At 44.0% G+C, this 19,308-nt stretch overlaps 1 protein-coding gene across 1 annotated transcript in view; it reads right to left on the bottom strand.

The window, feature by feature from the left end:
* Window positions 1-1,807: 1,807 nt before the first annotated feature.
* TMEM233 (transmembrane protein 233) overlaps window positions 1,808-19,308 on the bottom strand; it is a 43,418-nt gene continuing 25,917 nt past the window's right edge. The window contains exons 2-3 of the mRNA XM_003279970.3: window positions 15,071-15,207; window positions 1,808-4,206 (exon numbers count right to left, since the gene is read on the bottom strand). Of these exons, the coding sequence (XP_003280018.1) occupies window positions 4,200-4,206; window positions 15,071-15,207 (144 nt within the window). The 3' untranslated portion in view covers window positions 1,808-4,199. The remainder of the gene's footprint in view (window positions 4,207-15,070; window positions 15,208-19,308) is intronic.

Raw genomic sequence — 19,308 nt, 5'->3', positions numbered from 1 at the left:
TCTGTGGTTGAGCAGGTGCTCTATAAATATTGGTTAGAGAAGGAGCTGGATGAGAGTGACAACACCACAGGGAAATTGAAAAGCTATGAGGAGGCTGGGCGTGGTGGCTCACACCTGTAATCCCAGCACTTTAGGAGGCCAAGGTGTGTGGATCACCTGAGGTCAGGAGTTCGAGACCAGCCTGGCCAACATGGTGAAACCCCGTCTCTACTAAAAATACAAAAAATTAGCCAGGTGTGGTGGTGCACACCTGTAATCCCAACTACTTGGGAAGCTGAAGCAGGAGAATTGCTTGAATCTGGGGGGTGGAGGTTGCAGTGAGCAGAGATTGTGCCATTGCACTCCAGCCTGGGCAATAAGAGTGAAACTCCATCTCAAAAAAAAAAAAAAAAGGAAAAGCTATTACATTACTTTGCCCTGCATATGGACGATATGGAAGGTATAGTAAGAAGCAGTACGCTTAATGTGGACACTGTTTTTTTTTTTTTGGCCTAGCAAATCTCTCTCCTTTTTCTGGTAAAAGCACTTTGGTTTTCCTTTGGGGAACCACCCTTCCCGCACCCTCAATCTATAAAGTTTGAGTGGAGCTGACCTCACATTCAGTTCCAGTGATTGAATCCTGACTTCAAGCCTGGCCAATGAGGGCACCACACGCCCCTGGCCACAGCATCCATTTGTGTTGGTACAGTGGCCACACCTGTTTGTTAATGACTGGTATCCATTTTGATAGGTCGGTTTCTGTTTTGTATCAATTGTTCATTATACTGAATTGAACCATTCCCCCGCCCCCCGCTCACCCGCCCCCCGCCATTGGAGCTATTAGGGAGAAGCACTGTCTTTCCACAGGCATTGCTAAGCTGGTAGGAAAACGTCCAAAGCTGTTGGCTGTCGTCTTGTCTCCATTAAACTAAAATGAACTCAGCAAGTTGGGGCTGAGACATGGAAAGGGACACTTTTCCAAAAACCCTGCGCACCAGGATCCAGCTGCCTCTGAAGCTATCCCTGGAATTTTCCGTCTTGTGAGGGTAAACTCTACTTTTTCTGCTCTATTTAGCCAGTTTTTGTAACTGGCTGATGAAGGAGTCTCTTGGTTGATAATACACCAATTCTTTTTTTTTTTTTGATACGGAATCTCACTCTGTTGCCCAGGCTGGAGTGCAGTGGCATGATCTCGGCTCACTGCAACTCTGCCTCCTGGATTCAAGCGATTCTCCTGCCTCAGCCTCCCGAGTAGCTGGGACTACAGGCGCCCGCCGCCCGGCTAATTTTTTGTATTTTTAGTAGAGACTGGGTTTCACTGTGTTAGCCAGGATGGTCTCACTAGCCTGACCTTATGATCCGCCTGCCTTGGCCTCCCGAAGTGCTGGGATTACGGGCGTGAGCCACCGCGCCCGGCCACCAGTCCCCTTTTAAACTGTGCTTTTGCGAGTGGAGCAGGGGCAATCTTAGCTTTGGAGGAAGCTCTGGACAAGCCCATCATCCCAACAAAGACCACTTTGTCGTTCTTAGAGCTTAGGACCTGGGGGACGCCCAACAAAAATCAGTGGCCCTCTTGACCCCAAGGAGCACATTTAATGAAAAGATTTTTCTTATTTTTTTTTTTACTTTAATGGGACCAACATTTTTAGTGCCTCATAGAGGGACATTTCTGGCCATAAATTAGTTCAGAGTGATGCCTCTCTAGCGCCACCTCTGGCCTCTCTGGGCTCTTCCCTGGGGACTGAGGCGGGACTAGATGAGCTTATTTTGGTTACGGAAATCTCTGGAAGGTGGGGAACCCCAAGAAAACACAATTCGCACACTGTGGTACACAGGCTTACTTAAAACCATTTTTATTCTGCCTCTCAGCAACACTTTTCATTTGATTTGGGTAAAAGACCAGGGACCCAAACACGCACAAACAAAAAACAGGATGTCAGAAACAGAAATCAGGATCCAATCTATTGGAATGATGCCAGAATCTCTGTGTGCTGAGATTTCGTGTTCCTGATTCAACGTCCTCCTGGGACAAGTGCTGGCTCATCACAACATCCGGGTAAAATGACAGGTAGAATCTGATGTTCATCAGACTTTTTTTTTTTTTTTTTTTTTTTGCTAGGGTTCAGTATATGAAAAAATGCTGAAATTTGTATTGGTATAGCACTTAGAATTCTCCCCGCCAATGGTTAGTCACAACTATTACAACAATTAATTCTTATAACAGCACTGTGAGGTAAGTAGGCAGGCATTCTTATCCCCATTTTGCAGGTGAAGGAATTTTAGGCACAGAGAGGCTAAGAAACTTGCCTAAAATCAGCTTTTATAGCCAGTTAGTGGCCAATAAAAACCCTGCAAAAATAAAATGGCATTGGAACTCAGGTATTGACTCTCAGCCTCTTATTCATTCAATTAGAATAATCTTTCTTTTTTCTTTTTCTTTCGTTTTCTTTTCTTTTCTTTTTTTTTTTTTTTTGAGATAGAGTCTTGCTCTGTCACCTGGGCTGGAGTGTAGTGGCACAGTCTCAGCTCACAGCAACCTCTGCCTTCCAGATTCAAGTGATTCTCCTGCCTCAGCCTCCCTAGTAGCTGGGATTACAGGCATGCACCAGCATGCCCGGCTAATTTTTGTATTTTTAGTAGAGATGGAGTTTCACCATGTTAGTCAGGCTGGTCTCGAACTCCTGACCTCAAGTGATCCACCCACCTCAGCCTCTCAAATTGCTGGGATTACAGGCATGAGCCACCATGCCCGGCCAGCATAATCTGCCTTTCTTTTGCTTCATTATCACCATGTTTTTGACATTAATTCTTTGAAGTGACTTTTGCCACATATACATATCTGGTGTGTTAATTACTTGATATTTTCTTGAGTTCTCTTATTTTTCTTAATTTATTTGAACAGAAACAATATATCACATCCCCCACTGTGGGAAGCTGTAAATGGAAGGTAATAAATACAATAAATACCACGACATAAAACAATATCATTAAATTCCATCTAGACAGAAGACGCTGAACCTGAGGCCTGCTCTTTCTTTGTTAAAAAGGGAGAAGAGCCATAGTGTCTGAAAGGTGTAAAGGACCTGCTAGCACTAAACAGAGACTTTTTCCTTGCTGTAATCAGGATGAAAAAAGAATAGAAAAGGGGAAACATTCTTTGTGATTTGGTATTACTTAACGTTGTTCCTAGAAACTACTTAAAAGTTATCTTGTGTGCCACCAGTGGCACAGCCCTTGTGCTCTGTGAGACACTGGGCTGCTGTGCTCTGGCAGGCAGAATAATGGCATCATTAAACCAGCACATTCACATCTAAAGGGTTTACATTTGACAGAAAAGAAATACAATGGGTGGCATTTCCAGGTGGCATCCAGGAAAATCCAAGCTCTTGCCTGAGACTTGCTAGAGAGAGGAGAGAGAGGGAGAAATTGAAAAAAAAAGCATATTCTACAAATACAGCCAGTTTATTCCCAAAACTGGGATACAGGAAGTGCTCATGTACCTAGAATTGGCCACTAAGTCCATTCTCAGAGCCCGTTTGAGCGAAGAGTGAGGTTTTGGTCAAGTTGACCAACGTGGATGCAAGCAAGGGAGGGGGCCTATTTGGAAACGTAAGGATCAAGACAAAAGGCCAGAAAAGCCCCTTCTTTGAGTGTTTGATGACCAGATGGGTGAACTCTGGGCATGGGAGTGCTGACTCCCAGAGGAGGAGTTACTGAAGGTTGTAAGAATAAAAGGAAAAGCAAATCCACAACTTGAACTCTACTAGACAATTTTAAACATGCTGCAAATGTTTGTGCTCAGCATCGTAAATACCAGCACCTGCTGCTCTTCCTAGAAATCTCCATCTCCCCCTATATGGAGACCCCCTGGATCCCCTCGGTGAAAAGTTATGTGATTTCCTGAGGCTCGCCTCTGGAGGAGAGGAGTAGACACAACGGGATTTGCTAAACTGAGACAGTGAGACTTCATTTTTCTTTTTTCTGTTTTCTTTTCATTTTTACAAATCAATGACTTTGGCTGATCCGGCTGTGCAGCTTGGATTGCCTAAATTTTGGACTTTTTTTTTTTCTCGTTCATTTGCCAGGGACCTGCCTCTGGAGAGTCCTGGAGGAAAAGATCTCACAGTCTGAAGTCAAGGATCCATTCCTTAGAAACTCCTTTGGGGTGTGTGTGGATGAGGTCCATCCTCCATGCTCACAGCCCACTGACCGCTGGTTCCTCAGGCACTGTGTGGTACAGACAGAGAGAAAGAGAGAAAGACCGTGGGCTGAGCTTCTGTGGTTGGCTTTCCCAGCTCGATGCCTTCCTTATTTGATGACGATGACTCTGGTTAAACACATGCTGAAACGTACCAGCCCGCGTGCACACTTCTGACTCTAAGCAAGGGCTTCGTTTTGAGAAACATATTCTATTTGTAAAACTTATTTTATCTTACATGTGGTACATGCAAAAAAACAAAAACAAAAACAGGCCGGGCATGGTGGCTCACACCTGTAATCCCAGCACTTTGGGAGGCTGAGGTGGGTGGATCACGAGGTCAGGAGATTGAGACCATTCTGGCTAACACGGTGAAACCCCATCTCTACTAAAAATACAAAAAAAATTAGCTGGGCGTGGTGGCGGGCACCTGTAGTCCCAGCTACTTGGGAGGCTGAGGCAGGAGAATGGTGTGAACCCGGGAGGCGGAGCTTGCAGTGAGCCGAGATTGCGCCACTGTGCTCCAGCCTGGGCGACTAAGCAAGACTCCGTCTCAAAAAACAACAACAACAAAACAACGAATAATGCAGATAGGGAAAAATGCCTCTTGAGCATTTCTGAACCTCACTCTCCTCCCCAAGGGTTAGTATAGTAGCGCTGTTAGCAGTTTGGTGTAAGTTCTCCAGGCGTTTTTCTCTGCATTGAAACTGATCAATAAGCATGTAGAAATTATATACTCATCGTGTTTACATAATGTGATCATGCTGCAATTTCTTTTTTTGTTTTACTCATTTATTCAATGCGTATTTACATGCTGGGCACTGCTCTAGGTGCTGATGATAGTAATAATACCCAACAGTTACCTAGTGAGTACCGTGTGCCAGGCCCTGTAGTTTGTGCAATTTAACTCTCACGGCCCTGTGAGATAGGCACTGTTATTATCCCCATTTTATGTACCAGAAAACAGAGGTACAGACTGCTTCAAAGATATACCCAATGGCACAGAGCTACTTAGAGGAAGGACCTGGATTGGAACTGCAGCAGTCTAGCTTGTAAATAGGTCTTCTTTTTTTTTTTTTTTTTGAGACAGAGTCTCACTCTGTCGCCCAGGCTGGAGTGCAGTGGTGTGATCTCGGCTCACTGCAAGCTCCACCTCCCAGGTTCACGCCATTCTCCTGCCTCAGCCTCTCAAGTAGCTGGGACTACAGGCGCCTGCCACCATGCCCGGCTAATTTTTTTTTTTTGTATTTTTAGTAGAGACAGGGTTTCACCGTGTTAGCCAGGCTGGTCTCTATCTCCTGACCTTGTGATCCACCCGCCTCGGCCTCCCAAAGTGCTGGGATTACAGGTGTGAGCCACCGTGCCCGGCCGTAAATAGGTACTCTTAAGGGCCATGTTCTATTATTATGGGCAATAACAGAAACGAAAATGTCCCTGGAGTTCTCATGCCAGTAGGGGGGAAACAGACCATAGATATATAATTAGTCAGGGAGTTATAAGAAAGAGAAGTAAAACTGGCTAAAGGGATAGTCTCTTTGCTAACATAATATATGAACAAGTGCCAGAAGGAGAGATAGGAACCAGCTGTTTGGCTTTTAGAAGGAAGAGAGTTCCAGGCAGAGGGAACGGCAAGTGCAAAGGCCCTGAGGCAGGAATATGCTTGCATTGCTCAGAGAGAAGACTCTGATGTGGCTGAAGTGGAGGGAGTGAGAGGGAGAGAGAGGGGAGATGAGGATGCGGGATGGGAGATGAGGATGGGGAGGCGGCAGCCAGATCATTGTAAAGTCATAGTAAGAAGGATGTCTCCACGTGTATACTTTAAAAAAAAAATAGAGACGGGATCTCACTATATTGCCCAGGCTGGTCTTGAACTCCTGGGCTCAAGTGATCCTCCTACCTCGGCCTCCCAAAGTGCTGGGATTACAGGTATGAACCAGGGCACCTGGCCCTGTCTTCATGTTTAAACTGCAGTGTGGTACCCCATCGTATGAATACATCACTCCTAATTTAACCTGCCTACTGATGGACATTTAGGTTGTTTCAAGGTTTCTCCTATTGCAAACAAAGCTGCAATGAACATCATTGCACGTCCGTGGTTCCCAACCCTGGCTGCACATTAGAGTTACCTGGAGAGCCCTACAGTCTACCAATTCCTGGCCCTATTACTGGAGATTCTAATTTAATTGTTCCAGGGTGGGCCCTGGGCATTGTTTTTAAAAATTTTTTTATTTTAATTTTTTGAGACAGGGTCTTGCTCTGTCACTCAGGCTGGAGTGGCACAATTATAGCGGACTGCAGCCTCGACCTCTTGGGCTCAAGCTGGCCTCACACCTGAGCCTCCCAAGTAGCTGGGACTACAGGTGCATGCCACCAAACCCAGATATATATATTTTTAATTTTTAGTAGAGATGAGATCTTGCTATGTTGCCCAGGCTGGCCTCCAACTCCTGAGCTCTAGTGATCCTCCTGTTTCTGCCTCCCAAAGTGCTGGGATTTCAGGCATGAACCACAGTGCCCAGCGGCATTGGCATATGTTTAAAGCTCCCCAGGTGATTCTAACACGTAGCTAGGGTGAAGCATTACTGTGTTACATGCATTTTTGTGCACCTGTCTCTAAGGTGGATACTGAGCAGTGGAATTGCTGGGTTGGTGGGTGCCTGGATTTTATATTAGATACATCCAAATTGACTTTCCAAAAGACTGTCCCAATTTTCTCTTTCACCACCAGTATAGTGTCCAATTTTTCACATCCTGGCCAACCTTGATATTACCCATCTTTTTAATTGTTGCAATCTGCCAGACAAAAATATGTAGGTTTTTTTTGTTGTTGCTTTAATTTGTGCTTTCTTGATTACCAGTGAGGTTGAACGTCTTTTTAATGTTCATTCTGATTTCTTCATCAATGTGCTGCTAGTTTATATCCTTTTCAAAGCAAAAATCCTTCCATTGTTGCTGGCAACTTAGGTCTGATTTGTCTCTACCTGAACTTATCTGAACCAACAGAGAAAGACCCTTCTAGAAATAGGTAATGATTCCCATTTTTCATTATGGAATCACAAAAATTCTCTGATCAAAACAATTCCCAGAAAGCCTTTCCCCAGCCAACAATATAGAAAAGAAGAGGGATTTGCTTTTAAGCTTCTGCAAAAAGGTCAAGTTCCTGCTCATGCCCACCTTGATATGTATGTCTCCTTCCAATTCTGATGCAATTGAAGGATATTTTGAGACCAGGAAAGGATTCATTTCAATTTGCTTATGAGAGAGACGCTTTCCCAGTACAGAATGGGTCAAGATCTTCTAACTCTGTGCCTGCTAATGAGACACAGTCATGGGACCCTTACCCCTGTTTAGAGGTAAGTTTGTCCTTAATGAAAACCTTGGAGCACAAAGGCTGTTTTTGTTAAGAATGGCAAACAAGCATTTTTAACACACAGGTGTGTACCTGGCTGTTTATACCTCAAAAGACCACTCATAGATGTACCTTCAGGGGAGTTACATTGCCTGTGCATTTAACATATGGCAGATCAACTATTTATGTTCCTCAAAAAGAAAAAAAGCAACTGTTTAAATAGAGCTGGAGTTTCTGACTGCCGCCCTGCCCAATGATCATGAGCACGGATGGGGATGTCATGTCTATTCCTTCTATGTGAGCCCAGAGTGTGGTTCCAGTGTTGAAACAGATGCCATGAACCCTAAACCCAGCCACATACTTCAGCGGGCTCTCAGCCCAAGGAACAGTCACCTCTTCCAACACTGGAAACATTCACTGGCTATGCTGGGCTGATCAAGATACTGTGTGTGAGTCTCCAGTAGGGTGCCCTCCTTGGATACTTCCAAGATTAAGTTTGATTATACTCAAAGCTCACCTTGTGCCCTGACATGAGAACCCTACTCCTGAGTAACATGAAGCTCCACTGTATTAGCAGGGTCATCCGAGAATGTCATATTTGTCACAGAGGACATTTGTCTTATACCCAAATGTTGTCATGGTCAACTGTTTCTGCTGCTAAGGACGTTCCGCCAAATTCCACAGAGTGTCAGATAAGTGACCACGAGCCTAATCTCAAGGAGAGACGAAAAGAGCTGGGTGTGGTGGCTCAACCCTGTAATCCCAGCTAACTCAGGAGGCTGAGGTGGGAGGATCACTTGAGGCTGGGAGTTCAAGACCAGCCTGGGCAACATAATGAGACCCCTGTCTCAAAAATAAAAACCAAAAACAAAAGGGAGGGAGGAAGAGAAAATTTGGGAGGTGTGTAAACTTTCCAGGGAAGCAGCAATAACTGAAGCTTCTACCAGGTACCTTAGGTGTGATATTGTGATATAATAAGAATAAGAAATATTTGATCCCTGCATCTGGTTCCTGAGACAGAGCTCCTAACACCCTTGTAGACTGGGTACTAGGAGAATCTTTTGTTTTGATGTTTTGTCTTTGACTCCAGTTTCTGACACAGAGCTCCCCAATTCCTTGGAATTTCCTGGGTGATAGGACTATATTTGTTCTAATGAGGCAACTCTTGGTGGTCTCCTGGATAGCCACAGGTTGGGGGTGGGTTGCCAGGGGAACCAGCCATGTAATTAGAAGGTTGGAACTTCCAGTCCCATCCCCTGGACTCCAGGGGGGAGAAATGGCCTGAAGGTTGAGTTTGAGTTGGGCACCAATGGCCAATGATGTAATTGTTCATGCCTATGTAATGAAGCCCCCATGCAAACCCAGAAGGACAGGGTTGGGAGAGCTTCTAGATTGCTGAATGTGTGGTGGGACCTGGAAGGTGGCATAAATGGAAACACCACGCCCCTTCCTATATACCTTGCCCTATGCATCTCTTCCATCTGACTGTTCATCTGTATCCTTTGTAATATCCCTTGTAATAGATGGGTAAACATAAGTAAGTGTTGCCTTGAGTTCTGTGAGCCACTTTAGCACATTAATAGAAACTGAGAAGAGGGTCGTGAAAATCTCCAACTAAGAGCCAGCCAGTCAGAAGCACAGGTCACAACCTGGGGCTTGCAATTAGCATCTGAAATGGGAGGCAGTCTTGGGGGACCAAACTATTAAGCTGTGGGATCTGACTCTAACTCCCGGTAGATGGTGTCATAATTGAGCTAAATTATAGAATACCCAGTTGGTAGTCACTGGACAATTGCTTGGTGTGTGTGGAAAACAAAACACACCTGGTCACAGCTGTGTGTTGTGTTGAGTGTGTAACAGAAGAAAAACTGTTTGTCTTTTATCTTAGGGATGCAAAAAAGTCTTGCTTGTTGGCACATGTCCACACAGGCAAGAATGTTCTTCATTAAATGCAAGGCCCTAGGATAGTAGTTCTGCAACTTCAGAATATTTAGAATTATTTTTGGGGGAAGGTGGCTTGTCATATTTCCAGGCTACTCAGGAAATGGGGTCCAGGAACTTGCATTTTTATAAACATCCCAGATGAATCTGTCGTAGGTGGCTCTGAGATTTGTGCTTTGAGAAACATCACTACAACAACCTAACCTTGCTTGAGTCCTCAAGATATTAGCAGGAAGCAAAAGCCTGCAAATAGGTTGGTTTTGACTAGGGGTTTGAATTACTAGGATTGATAAATAGACAGCTACTATATTTAAACATTTCACCTATGTGATTTATTTCTTCACTTTCTTTCCCTAGCAACTTGAGGGCGGAGAGTTTTCTGACTTTAAAAGACTGCAAGTTCATGATTCTGTCTGGACAAGAACAATTCCCTGCTGTCAATGCAGGATTCTATCCAAAATGGTTTAATACTTCAGTTGAATAATTCCCAGCTCTTAGGAATTTGATGTCATGAAACCCCGTGTTTCATTGCCCCACCATGTGGCTTACGTAGATATCCTGTAAAATAGGATGAATGAGAGCTTTTTATGAGTTTGGGTAAAGACTATCATGATCTGAGACTATGCCAAGGAAGTAAACTACCCGAGATTTCAACCATTTGAGATTTCAATCTGTTCTCTAACACATTCGTTACAGCTTTCTTGATAAGGACAAAGAATGATTTTTTTAAAGAGGCAGGGAATTTACAATTTTTAAAAGGCAGTAGTTTACTTCAGACAGTTTTTTTTTTTTTTTTTTTTTTGACAGGGTCTCCCTCTGTTGCTCAGGCTAGAGTGCAGTGATCACAGCTCACTGCAGCCTCAATCTCCTGGGCTCAAAAGATCCTCCTGCTTCCGCCTCCCAAATAGCTAGGATGACAGGTGTGCACCACCAAACCCAGCTAATTTAAAATAAATATTTTTTTGATCGACAGGGTCTTGCTATGTTGCCCAGGCTGGTCCTAAACTCCTGGCCTCAAGAGATCCTCTCACCTCAGCCCAAGGTATTGGATTACAGGTGTGAGCCACCACACCCGGCCCCCAGACAGCATTTTGGAATGAATAAATTCAGAAAACTCACAGATTCATGGGTTTTGGGCTCATCTTCAGGCTTTGACTCCTCTAATGTCAGATTTTTCCAGCCCCTCTGTGGAAATAGATTGTTACAAAGAAGGCTCCCTGTGGGTAGACCTGCTAGGTGGCAATTTCATTCCCCTCCCTAGCACTGGGTTAGACATAGCAGATTAGGATGATGAGCCTGCTATAAATGAAAACTGACCAGTCCATGAATGGCCACCATCCGCACGTTCTTCCTTGTGGACTTTGGTGGCAGGATATTTGCCAAGGTTTGGCAAAGACCGTTCTGCCTGCCACCTGCATCTGAATCATCAGGTTGGGAGCAGGGGCAGCTGAAAGATGCAGATGTTCTTGAACCCCACTTCTGATCTAGCAGGTTGGAATCTTTTGAGGTGAGGCTCGGATGCTAACTTTTTAAAAACCTCTCCAGGTAACTGTTATGGAGTCTAAAGCTTGGGCACTTTTGCCTTAGAAGTTTCACATTGCCATTTAGTTACTCCCATAAATGAGGGCTGGGAGATTTAATTTCAAAGGATTACTGAGAAATTGGCCATGTCACTTGGAAGAGAGAATTGATTTCATTCTCTAATGGCTAGTTCTTTTCTGCCTCCTTCCTTCTTTCTCTCTGTCCCTCTGTCTCTTTCTCTCTCTTGCCCATACATGCATATGACAAAGGCTTTAAATTTGAGTCTCTTTTAAAATTTATGTATTTATTTATTTTTTGAGACAGGGTCTCACTCTGTCATGTAGGCTAGAGTGCGATGGTGTGACCATAGCTCACTGCAGCCTTGAATTCCTGGACTCAAGTGATCCTCCCATCTCAGCCTTCCAAATAGCTGGGAATACAGGTGTGTGCCACCACGCCCAGCTAATTAAAAGAAAATTTTTTTTGTAGAGATGGGGTCTAGCTATGTTGCCCAGGCTGGTCAAGGAACTCCTGGCCTCAAGAGATCCTCCCATCTTTGCCTCCCAAAGTGCTAGGATTATAGGCATGAGCCACTGTGCCTGGCCTGTTTTCTTTAATAACAGAGGGAAAGGCATCTAGAAGGAATTTGACCTTACAGATGGGGAAATAATTCAGTTCTCATTTTATAGTTAGGGAAATTGAGGCACAGAGAGTTTAATAATTTGCCCAGATAACCTGTGTGGTAGAAGTAGGATCTGAATCCTGATAAAGCTGGTATTAAATCATAGGCTCTAACTGTTGTGAACAGTGCCTTTTAGGAAGAAGGATCAAAGAGGCAACTCCTTCTCATACCTTTTATTCCTAACAAAGCTTCAGTCACAAGCAGAGACATCAACACTTCATCCCCAGATAAAAACACTTATATTAAGCCTGGAGAAAGTCTACATATGAATGCTTCTAGATCCCTTCCAACACTTCTTGGATGGAGTTGTCATGAGCAAACGGATCTTTGAAAGCAAACTGTCCACTAGAGACTGCAAAGTAGATAGTGTCTAGGCTGCAAATATTGTTTTTGTGTTTTAGTAATGTGAATTGCTCACCGTGTGTTTTAGTAATGTGAATTGCTCACCATGTGTTTTAGTAATGTGAATTGCTCACCGTGTGTTTTAGTAATGTGAATTGGTTGTCAACATCTAAAAATCAGGAGATTTTACATAAAATCCCAGATTTCCAACATCGCTTGAAAAAATGAGCCCCATGAGGCCTGCATGCTAAGTGGTTACAATTGGAGCAGAGTGGCGGCTGCTTCCTTTAAACTGTGCTTTTGAAATTACCATGGTCCCCACCACTTCCTATTGTCCTATAACCAGGCTGCCTCATGTATGTCCTTTCCCTGACCCCTGTACTCCTTTGATTTTGTGAACCTTGGCCCTGACTCATCACACATTTCTGTAGGATGAAACCTCACCATACCATTCCCCTGTAAATCAATCCCGGAGTTAGCCACAAAGCAAGTACCACTTACTGGCCTTTGTTACTGGGTGTACCAGCAGGAACATATTGACTTAGAGGCAGTGCGGAGTTTGGCTAAGAACACAGTCTGAAGAGTGACACTATCCTGGTTTTAAATCCTACCTTTTCCACTAACTAGCTGTGAGGCTTTGGGCAAGTCACTTTACCTCTCTGAGTCTCGGCTTCCTCATCTGCAAAATAGGGATAATAATACCTATCTACCTTTTTGGGTTGCTGTGAAGACTCAGTGAGGATTAATTAAGGTAAGAGCTTAGAACAGTACCCGGCATATATCAAGGTCTATGTTAGTGTCAGCTGCTATTATTATAACCCACTTAGGTCAAACACTAATCTAGGCAGTATGCATTTTCCCAAGTTCCCAGGAGTCAAGCCAAGGCTTGGCTTCATTCCCTTAGAACACTGTCTTTTGTTTGGCTCATAAGTATAAAGCCTTGAATTCTATTTAATGGCATCTTGAATTCTGAGGTCCTTTCCCAGTAACATTGATAATAATAGTAATAATGAGATTAATAAATGATTTACATTTTTGTGCACCCACTAAAGATCAGACACCAACCTACACATTCTGTGGGTCATCCAGTTAACCTTTACAATAGCTTTATGAAATCAGTACTACTATTATTCTCATTTTACAGGTGAGGAAACTGAGGTTTAGGAATGTTAAACAATTGGCTGAAGGTCTCACAGTGAATAAGTGGTGGCTGGGACCTGGGTCCATGCAGTCAGGTGCCAAAACTGCACCATTAAACACACACTCTGTGGCTCCCCTGCTCACAAGTTCACAAGCACCTTACACCTTCTCTTAAGAATATAGTCAAGTTCATGCACATGCATTCTCCAACCATCTTCCTCTTCATAGGCCAACATCAAATTTGCCATCCTGCAGGCAAGAAACCTTGAGCTTCCTTTCATGTTTGAGTGTCCTTTTCTCTTTCATTTGGCCAAAGCCATTTAATTTTCTTTTGTGACACTTCTGTTTTGACATCTTCCCCTCTACCCAGCTGCCACTGGTTGTTCCTGGGTCTGCCTTGTCTGATAGGAAGTGGATCTACCGTGACATCTGCTACTGTCTTGGTTGCCAAGGTTGGGTTGGCTGATCTGGAATGTCAAAAGAGGTCTCCTTCCTCCCTCACCCATCTGGGTGAGCCTCCTTTGTCAACCAAGGGAGGTTGACCTTCTCAGCTCGATGGGTGTAGGACTTTGGTCAAGGGTATAGGAGTAGCCATGCCGCTCTGGTAGAAAAGTAAAAGAATTTCTCAGCATTCTTATCTGTCTTACCAGAAATTACATAGCAAGACAGAGATGGATCTAGACTTGTCATTTCCCAGTCTGGGTTGCCTATCACGTGACCTTGCTGTCTGTCAAACCTCTGATGGAAAGTGTTATTGAGTCTAGCAGATGGAGCCCATCTGAGCTGGTTAGAGAAATCAGAATAAATTTGTCCCAGTCCAGAGGGACAACACATCAACAGCATCCATCTCTTTATGAGATGAGAGCTCATTGTCAATACCAAAAATATGTGGTGACCCTTCTGCCCTTAAACTAAATCAGTTATGCTAGTTTGATGCAAGTAGGAGTTTATTTAGCAGATGATGTGCTAGGGCAGAGCAAATAGCAATCCTAAATATCCCATTTACTCTCCCACATTTCCCACCCTCTTACAGTTAGGTGGGATTACGTGACTGATTTCAGTCAATGTGAGCCTAAGCGACATTTGTCGCCAGGCAGTAAAAAGCCCATGTGGGATTCTCCAGTTTTCCTCTCCCCCGCCTTTGCCTGAGGACACCTCATGTTCTAGATCTGAAGTTGGCAAACTACAGCCCACAGACAGATGCCTGTTTTTGTAAATAAAGTTTTATTGGAACACAGCCACGCCTGTTCATTTCTATATTGTCTATGGCTGCTTTTGTGCTAAAATGGCAGAGCTAAGTAGCTGTGCCAGAGACCATGATCGGGACCATATGGCCTGCAAGGCTTACAAGATTTACTATCTGGCCCTTTACAGACAAAGTTTGTTGACTTCTGTTCTAGATAGAGCAGCTACAAGATGGTGGAGCTTTGTATAGCATTGGACCCTGCATGACTTTGTGGAGGAGAGACCTTCCACTGACCTATGTGATCTATGTAATGGATCCATATTGTTGATCTGATCCAAAGAAGGATCCAAGCCTTCTTTCTTTATTAAATCACTCAGTCTGAGGTATTTCTTTATAGCAATGCAGAATGGACTAACAAACTACTTTTGTGCTACAAAGACTGAGTTGAGTAGTTGGGACTATGTCACTCTGTCCAGAGGATGTAGGGCCTGTAAGGCCAAAAATATTTTCTATTTGGTCATTTACCAAAGACGTTCACCCTCTCCTGCACTGGAAGATCCACACTGTTGATGTGTCCCTCTGGACTGGGACAAATTTGTTCTGAGAAGAAAACATGAAAACCCTTTGGCTTGGGGTTGTTACTGGAGCATAATCTAATCTACCCTAACAGATTCCAATGGGCATTCGAGAAAGGGCATTTGACACGGGGAGGGATTCAAAAAGCCTACTTACTTCCTTGTGAAGTGAACTGCACAAGAAATGCCGATGATGAGAAGGCCAATGATGATGGAGGCGATGGCTACCCACTTAGCATTCCGCCCAAGCCGCCTGGCTCCTTCGTAGTCTCCGTCGTTGTAGCTGTTCAGAGACTGGGGGACACAAGGGAAGAGCTGGTGATGACAGATAACCCACAGGGAAAGGGATGGAGGTCCTCAGGCTGTCCTGATGAAAAGGCTCCAAGAGCTCTCTGGTGACTTTGCTCATCTCACTGACAGGCTGCTAAGCAAACAACACAGTCATCCCCTCCTCCAGGAATCCTTCCCTAAACTCTAAGGATGAGTTAACTGCCCCCTCTATATTTCCTGATGACTTTTGTCTTAGCATTTACATAACAAGATTTTGTCTCTCTCACCAGCATGTAAGTGCAACGTGGGCAGGGGTCATCGTCTGTCTTTTTTCTTTTTTTTGAGACAGAGTCTCACTCTGTTACCCAGGCTGGAGTGCAGTGGCACAATCTTGGCTCATTGCAACCTCCGCCTCCCGGGTTCAAGCAATTCTCCTACCTCAGCCTCCCAAGTAGCTTGGATTACAGGTGTCTGCCACTACGCCTGGCTAATTTTTGTATTTTTAGTAAAGACAGGGTTTTTCCACATTGGCCAGGCTGGTCTTGAACTCCTGACCTCAAGTGATCCACCCACCTTGGTCTCCCAGAGTGCTGGGATTACAGGCATGAGCCACCAGGCCCAGCCATCTGTCTTGTTCGGCATAGCAGTGTCCAGTGCAATACTTGCTATGTAGAAGATGCTGGATAAGTATTTGTAGCATAAAAGGACAAATGAGTATGTCTGTCTTGTTCACTGGAACAGGGGTTTGCAAATCATGGCCCATGGGCCAAATCCAGCCTGCTGCCTCTTTTTGTAAATAAAGCTTATTTGGAACATAGTCACACTCATTTGTTTACTATTGTCTGTGGCTATTTGATATAGTTTTGTTATAGGGCAGGTGAGCCCCAGAATTGGGGCCTAGCCTGGGAAGTTTTTTTTCTTTTTCAAAAAAGGATAGGCTTTATTTTATTTTAGATTAACATGAGAGAGTAAAAACATTTATAACTATTATATTTTAACTCAATTTTGCAAATTGACTTTACATTCGTAAGAATTACAGTCTGAAACAACATAACCAAAAAGCAATTAAACCGTCCCTGAAGTATTTAGAACATTCTCACTCATTGTCTGCTTGTCTTTTTTTTTTTTTGACATTAAAATTTGATCTTTGCCTTATTGGAACTATGAAGAAATCTAAATCCGAATAGCCCTTTTTATAATACACAGTCATTGTTTGTACTTGCAAAACTGGATTAAGAAATCACTGGTATTCTTTTTTTTAAAAATTTACTTGCCAAATTTTATTTTATTTTATTATTATTTTATTTTATTATTATACTTTAGGTTTTAGGGTACATGTTCACAATGTGCAGGTTTGTTACGTATGTATCCATGTGCCATGTTGATTTCCTGCACCCATTAACTCGTCATTTAGCATTAGGTGTGTCTCCTAATGCTGTCCCTCCCCCCTCCCCCCACTCCACAACAGTCCCCGGAGTGTGATGTTCCCCTTCCTGTGTCCATGAGTTCTCACTGTTCAATTCCCACCTATGAGTGAGAACATGCGGTGTTTGGTTTTTTGTCCTTGCGATAGTTTACTGAGAATTATGTTTTCCAGTTTCATCCATGTCCCTACAAAGGACATGAACTCATCATTTTTTATGGCTGCATAGTATTCCATGGTGTATATGTGCCACATTTTCTGAATCCAGTCTATCATTGTTGGACATTTGGGTTGGTTCCAAGTCTTTGTTATTGTGAATAGTGCCGCAATAAACATACGTGTGCATGTGTCTTTATAGCAGCATGATTTATAGTCCTTTGGGTATATACCCAGTAATGGGATGGCTGGGTCAAATGGTGTTTCTAGTTCTAGATCCCTGAGGAATCGCCATACTGACTTCCACAATGGTTGAACTAGTTTACAGTTCCACCAACAGTGTGAAAGTGTTCCTATTTCTCCACATCCTCTCCAGCACCTGTTGTTTCCTGACTTTTTAATGATGGCCATTCTAACTGGTGTGAGATGGTATCTCATTGTAGTTTTGATTTGCATTTCTCTGATGGCCAGTGATGATGAGCATTTTTTCATGTGTTTTTTGCCTGGGAAGTTTTTTGACCTCTCTCAGGAAAGAATTTAAGAGTGAGCTGGTGGGCTGGGCACGGTGGCTCATGCCTGTAATCCCAGCACTTTGGGAGGACGAGACAGGCAGATCATGAGGTCAGGAGATCGAGACCATTCTGGCTAACACAGTGAAACCCTGTCTCTACTAAAAACACAAAAAAATTAGCCGGGCGTGGTGGTGGGTGCCTATAGTCCCAGCTACTCGGGAGGCTGAGGCAGGAGAATGGCGTGAACCTGGGAGGTGGAGCTTGCAGTGAGCCGAGATCGTGCCACTGCACTCCAGCCTGGGTGATGGAGCAAGACTCCATCTCAAAAAAAAAAAAAAAAAAAAAAAAAAGAGTGAGCTGGTGGTAGAAGAAAGCAGCTTTAGGCCGGGCGTGTGGTGGCTCACGCCTGTAATCCCAGCACTTTGGGAGGTCAAGGCAGGTGGATCACCTGAGGTCAGGAGTTCGAGACCATCCTGGCCAACATGGTGAAACTCTGTCTCTACTAAAAATACAAAAAATTAGCTGGGCGTGATGGCAGGCACCTGTAATCCCAGCTACTCGGGAAGCTGAGGCAGGAGAATTGCTTGAACCTGGGAGGCAGAGGTTGCAGTGAGCCGAGATTTTTGCCATTGAACTCCAGCCTGGGCAACAAGAGTGAAACTCCGTCTCAAAAAAAAAAAAAAAAAAAAAAAAAAAAAATGCAGCTTGATTGAGGCAGCAGCGTTAGAGCCCTGGCTGAGTTACAGTTCCATGACTACTCCTGCAGAGCAAGGCTACCCCATAGGCAGTGTGTTGAGAGCAGCAGCTCAGGGCAGTGTTGCAGTCAGATTTATACTCACTTTTAACTATGTAAATTAAGGGGCAGGTTGTTAAGAAATTTTTAGATAAGGAGTGGTAACTTCTGGGTGTGGCCCTGAAGAGGGTGACAACTTCTGGGTCATTGCCCTGGAAAGGGGTGGTAACTTCTGGGTGTTGCCATAGCAATGGTAAACTGTCATGGCACTGGTGAGCATGTCTTATGGAGAGGAGCTTTGAGTGCATTTTCCTTGTTTCAGCCAGTCTTCAATCTGGTCTGGAGTCAAGTCCCACCTCCTACCTCAGTTTGGATGTTTGTCCCCTCCAAATCTCATGTGGAAATGTGATCCGCAATGTTGGAGTGGGGCCTGGTGGGAGATGTTGTGGTCAGGGTGCAGACCCTCATTAATGGCTTGGTGCCCTCCCTGCAGTAATGAGTTCTCACTCTGTTAGTTCATGTGAGAGCTGGTTGTTTAAAAGAGCCTGGCATCGTTCTCTTGCTCTGTCTGTCTCACCACGTAACACAGTTGTTTCCTCCTTGCTTTCCACGATGAGTAAAGGCTTCCTGAGTCCTCACCGGAAGAAGATATTGGCGCCATGTTTGTTTAGTCTGCAGAACCAAGCACCAAACGAACCTCCTTTCTTCATAAATCATTCAGTGTTAGGTAATTCTCTATAGCAGTGCAAAACGGACTGACACACTACTTTTGTGCTACAAAGACAGAGTTGGGTAGTTGGGACTTTGTCTCTCTGTCCAGAGAATGTAGGACCTGCAAGGCCAAAAATATTTACTATTTGGTCATTTACCAAAGAAGTTTGTCCACTCCTGCACTAGAAGATCAATCCATGAGGTCAGGGACCTTGGCTGAATTTTTCATTTCCATGGCCAAACCATAGCTGTCATTCCCAGCTGTTAAAATGTTGAAATACTCTGTACTCATTGATAAATAGCAGCTACTCTGAATCTTGTCCGCCTTCCCCAATATCCCAGCCATCCCACTTGCTTCTCTGCATTTTCCCGCTTTCCCATGATCCAGCAACTTAAGGGTTATCGGGCTCAGCAGAGCATCTTCTCTGATTCTGTGCTCATGCCAAACTTGTTAAATATTTAAATATCATCCTTGTTTCTAGTACTTAGAGTGGTGTCTGGCACATTGTTGGAGCTCAAGAATTATGTTATTGACTGAATCAGAGCATGAATATGTCTGTTTCCCCACAGAATGTGAAGTTTTTGAGGGC

Source organism: Nomascus leucogenys, chromosome 10 (assembly GCF_006542625.1).
Source record: "Nomascus leucogenys isolate Asia chromosome 10, Asia_NLE_v1, whole genome shotgun sequence".
Taxonomy (NCBI): domain Eukaryota; kingdom Metazoa; phylum Chordata; class Mammalia; order Primates; family Hylobatidae; genus Nomascus; species Nomascus leucogenys.
Note: the sequence above shows the minus strand (reverse complement) of the source record. Positions and strands in the feature narration are given on the sequence as shown.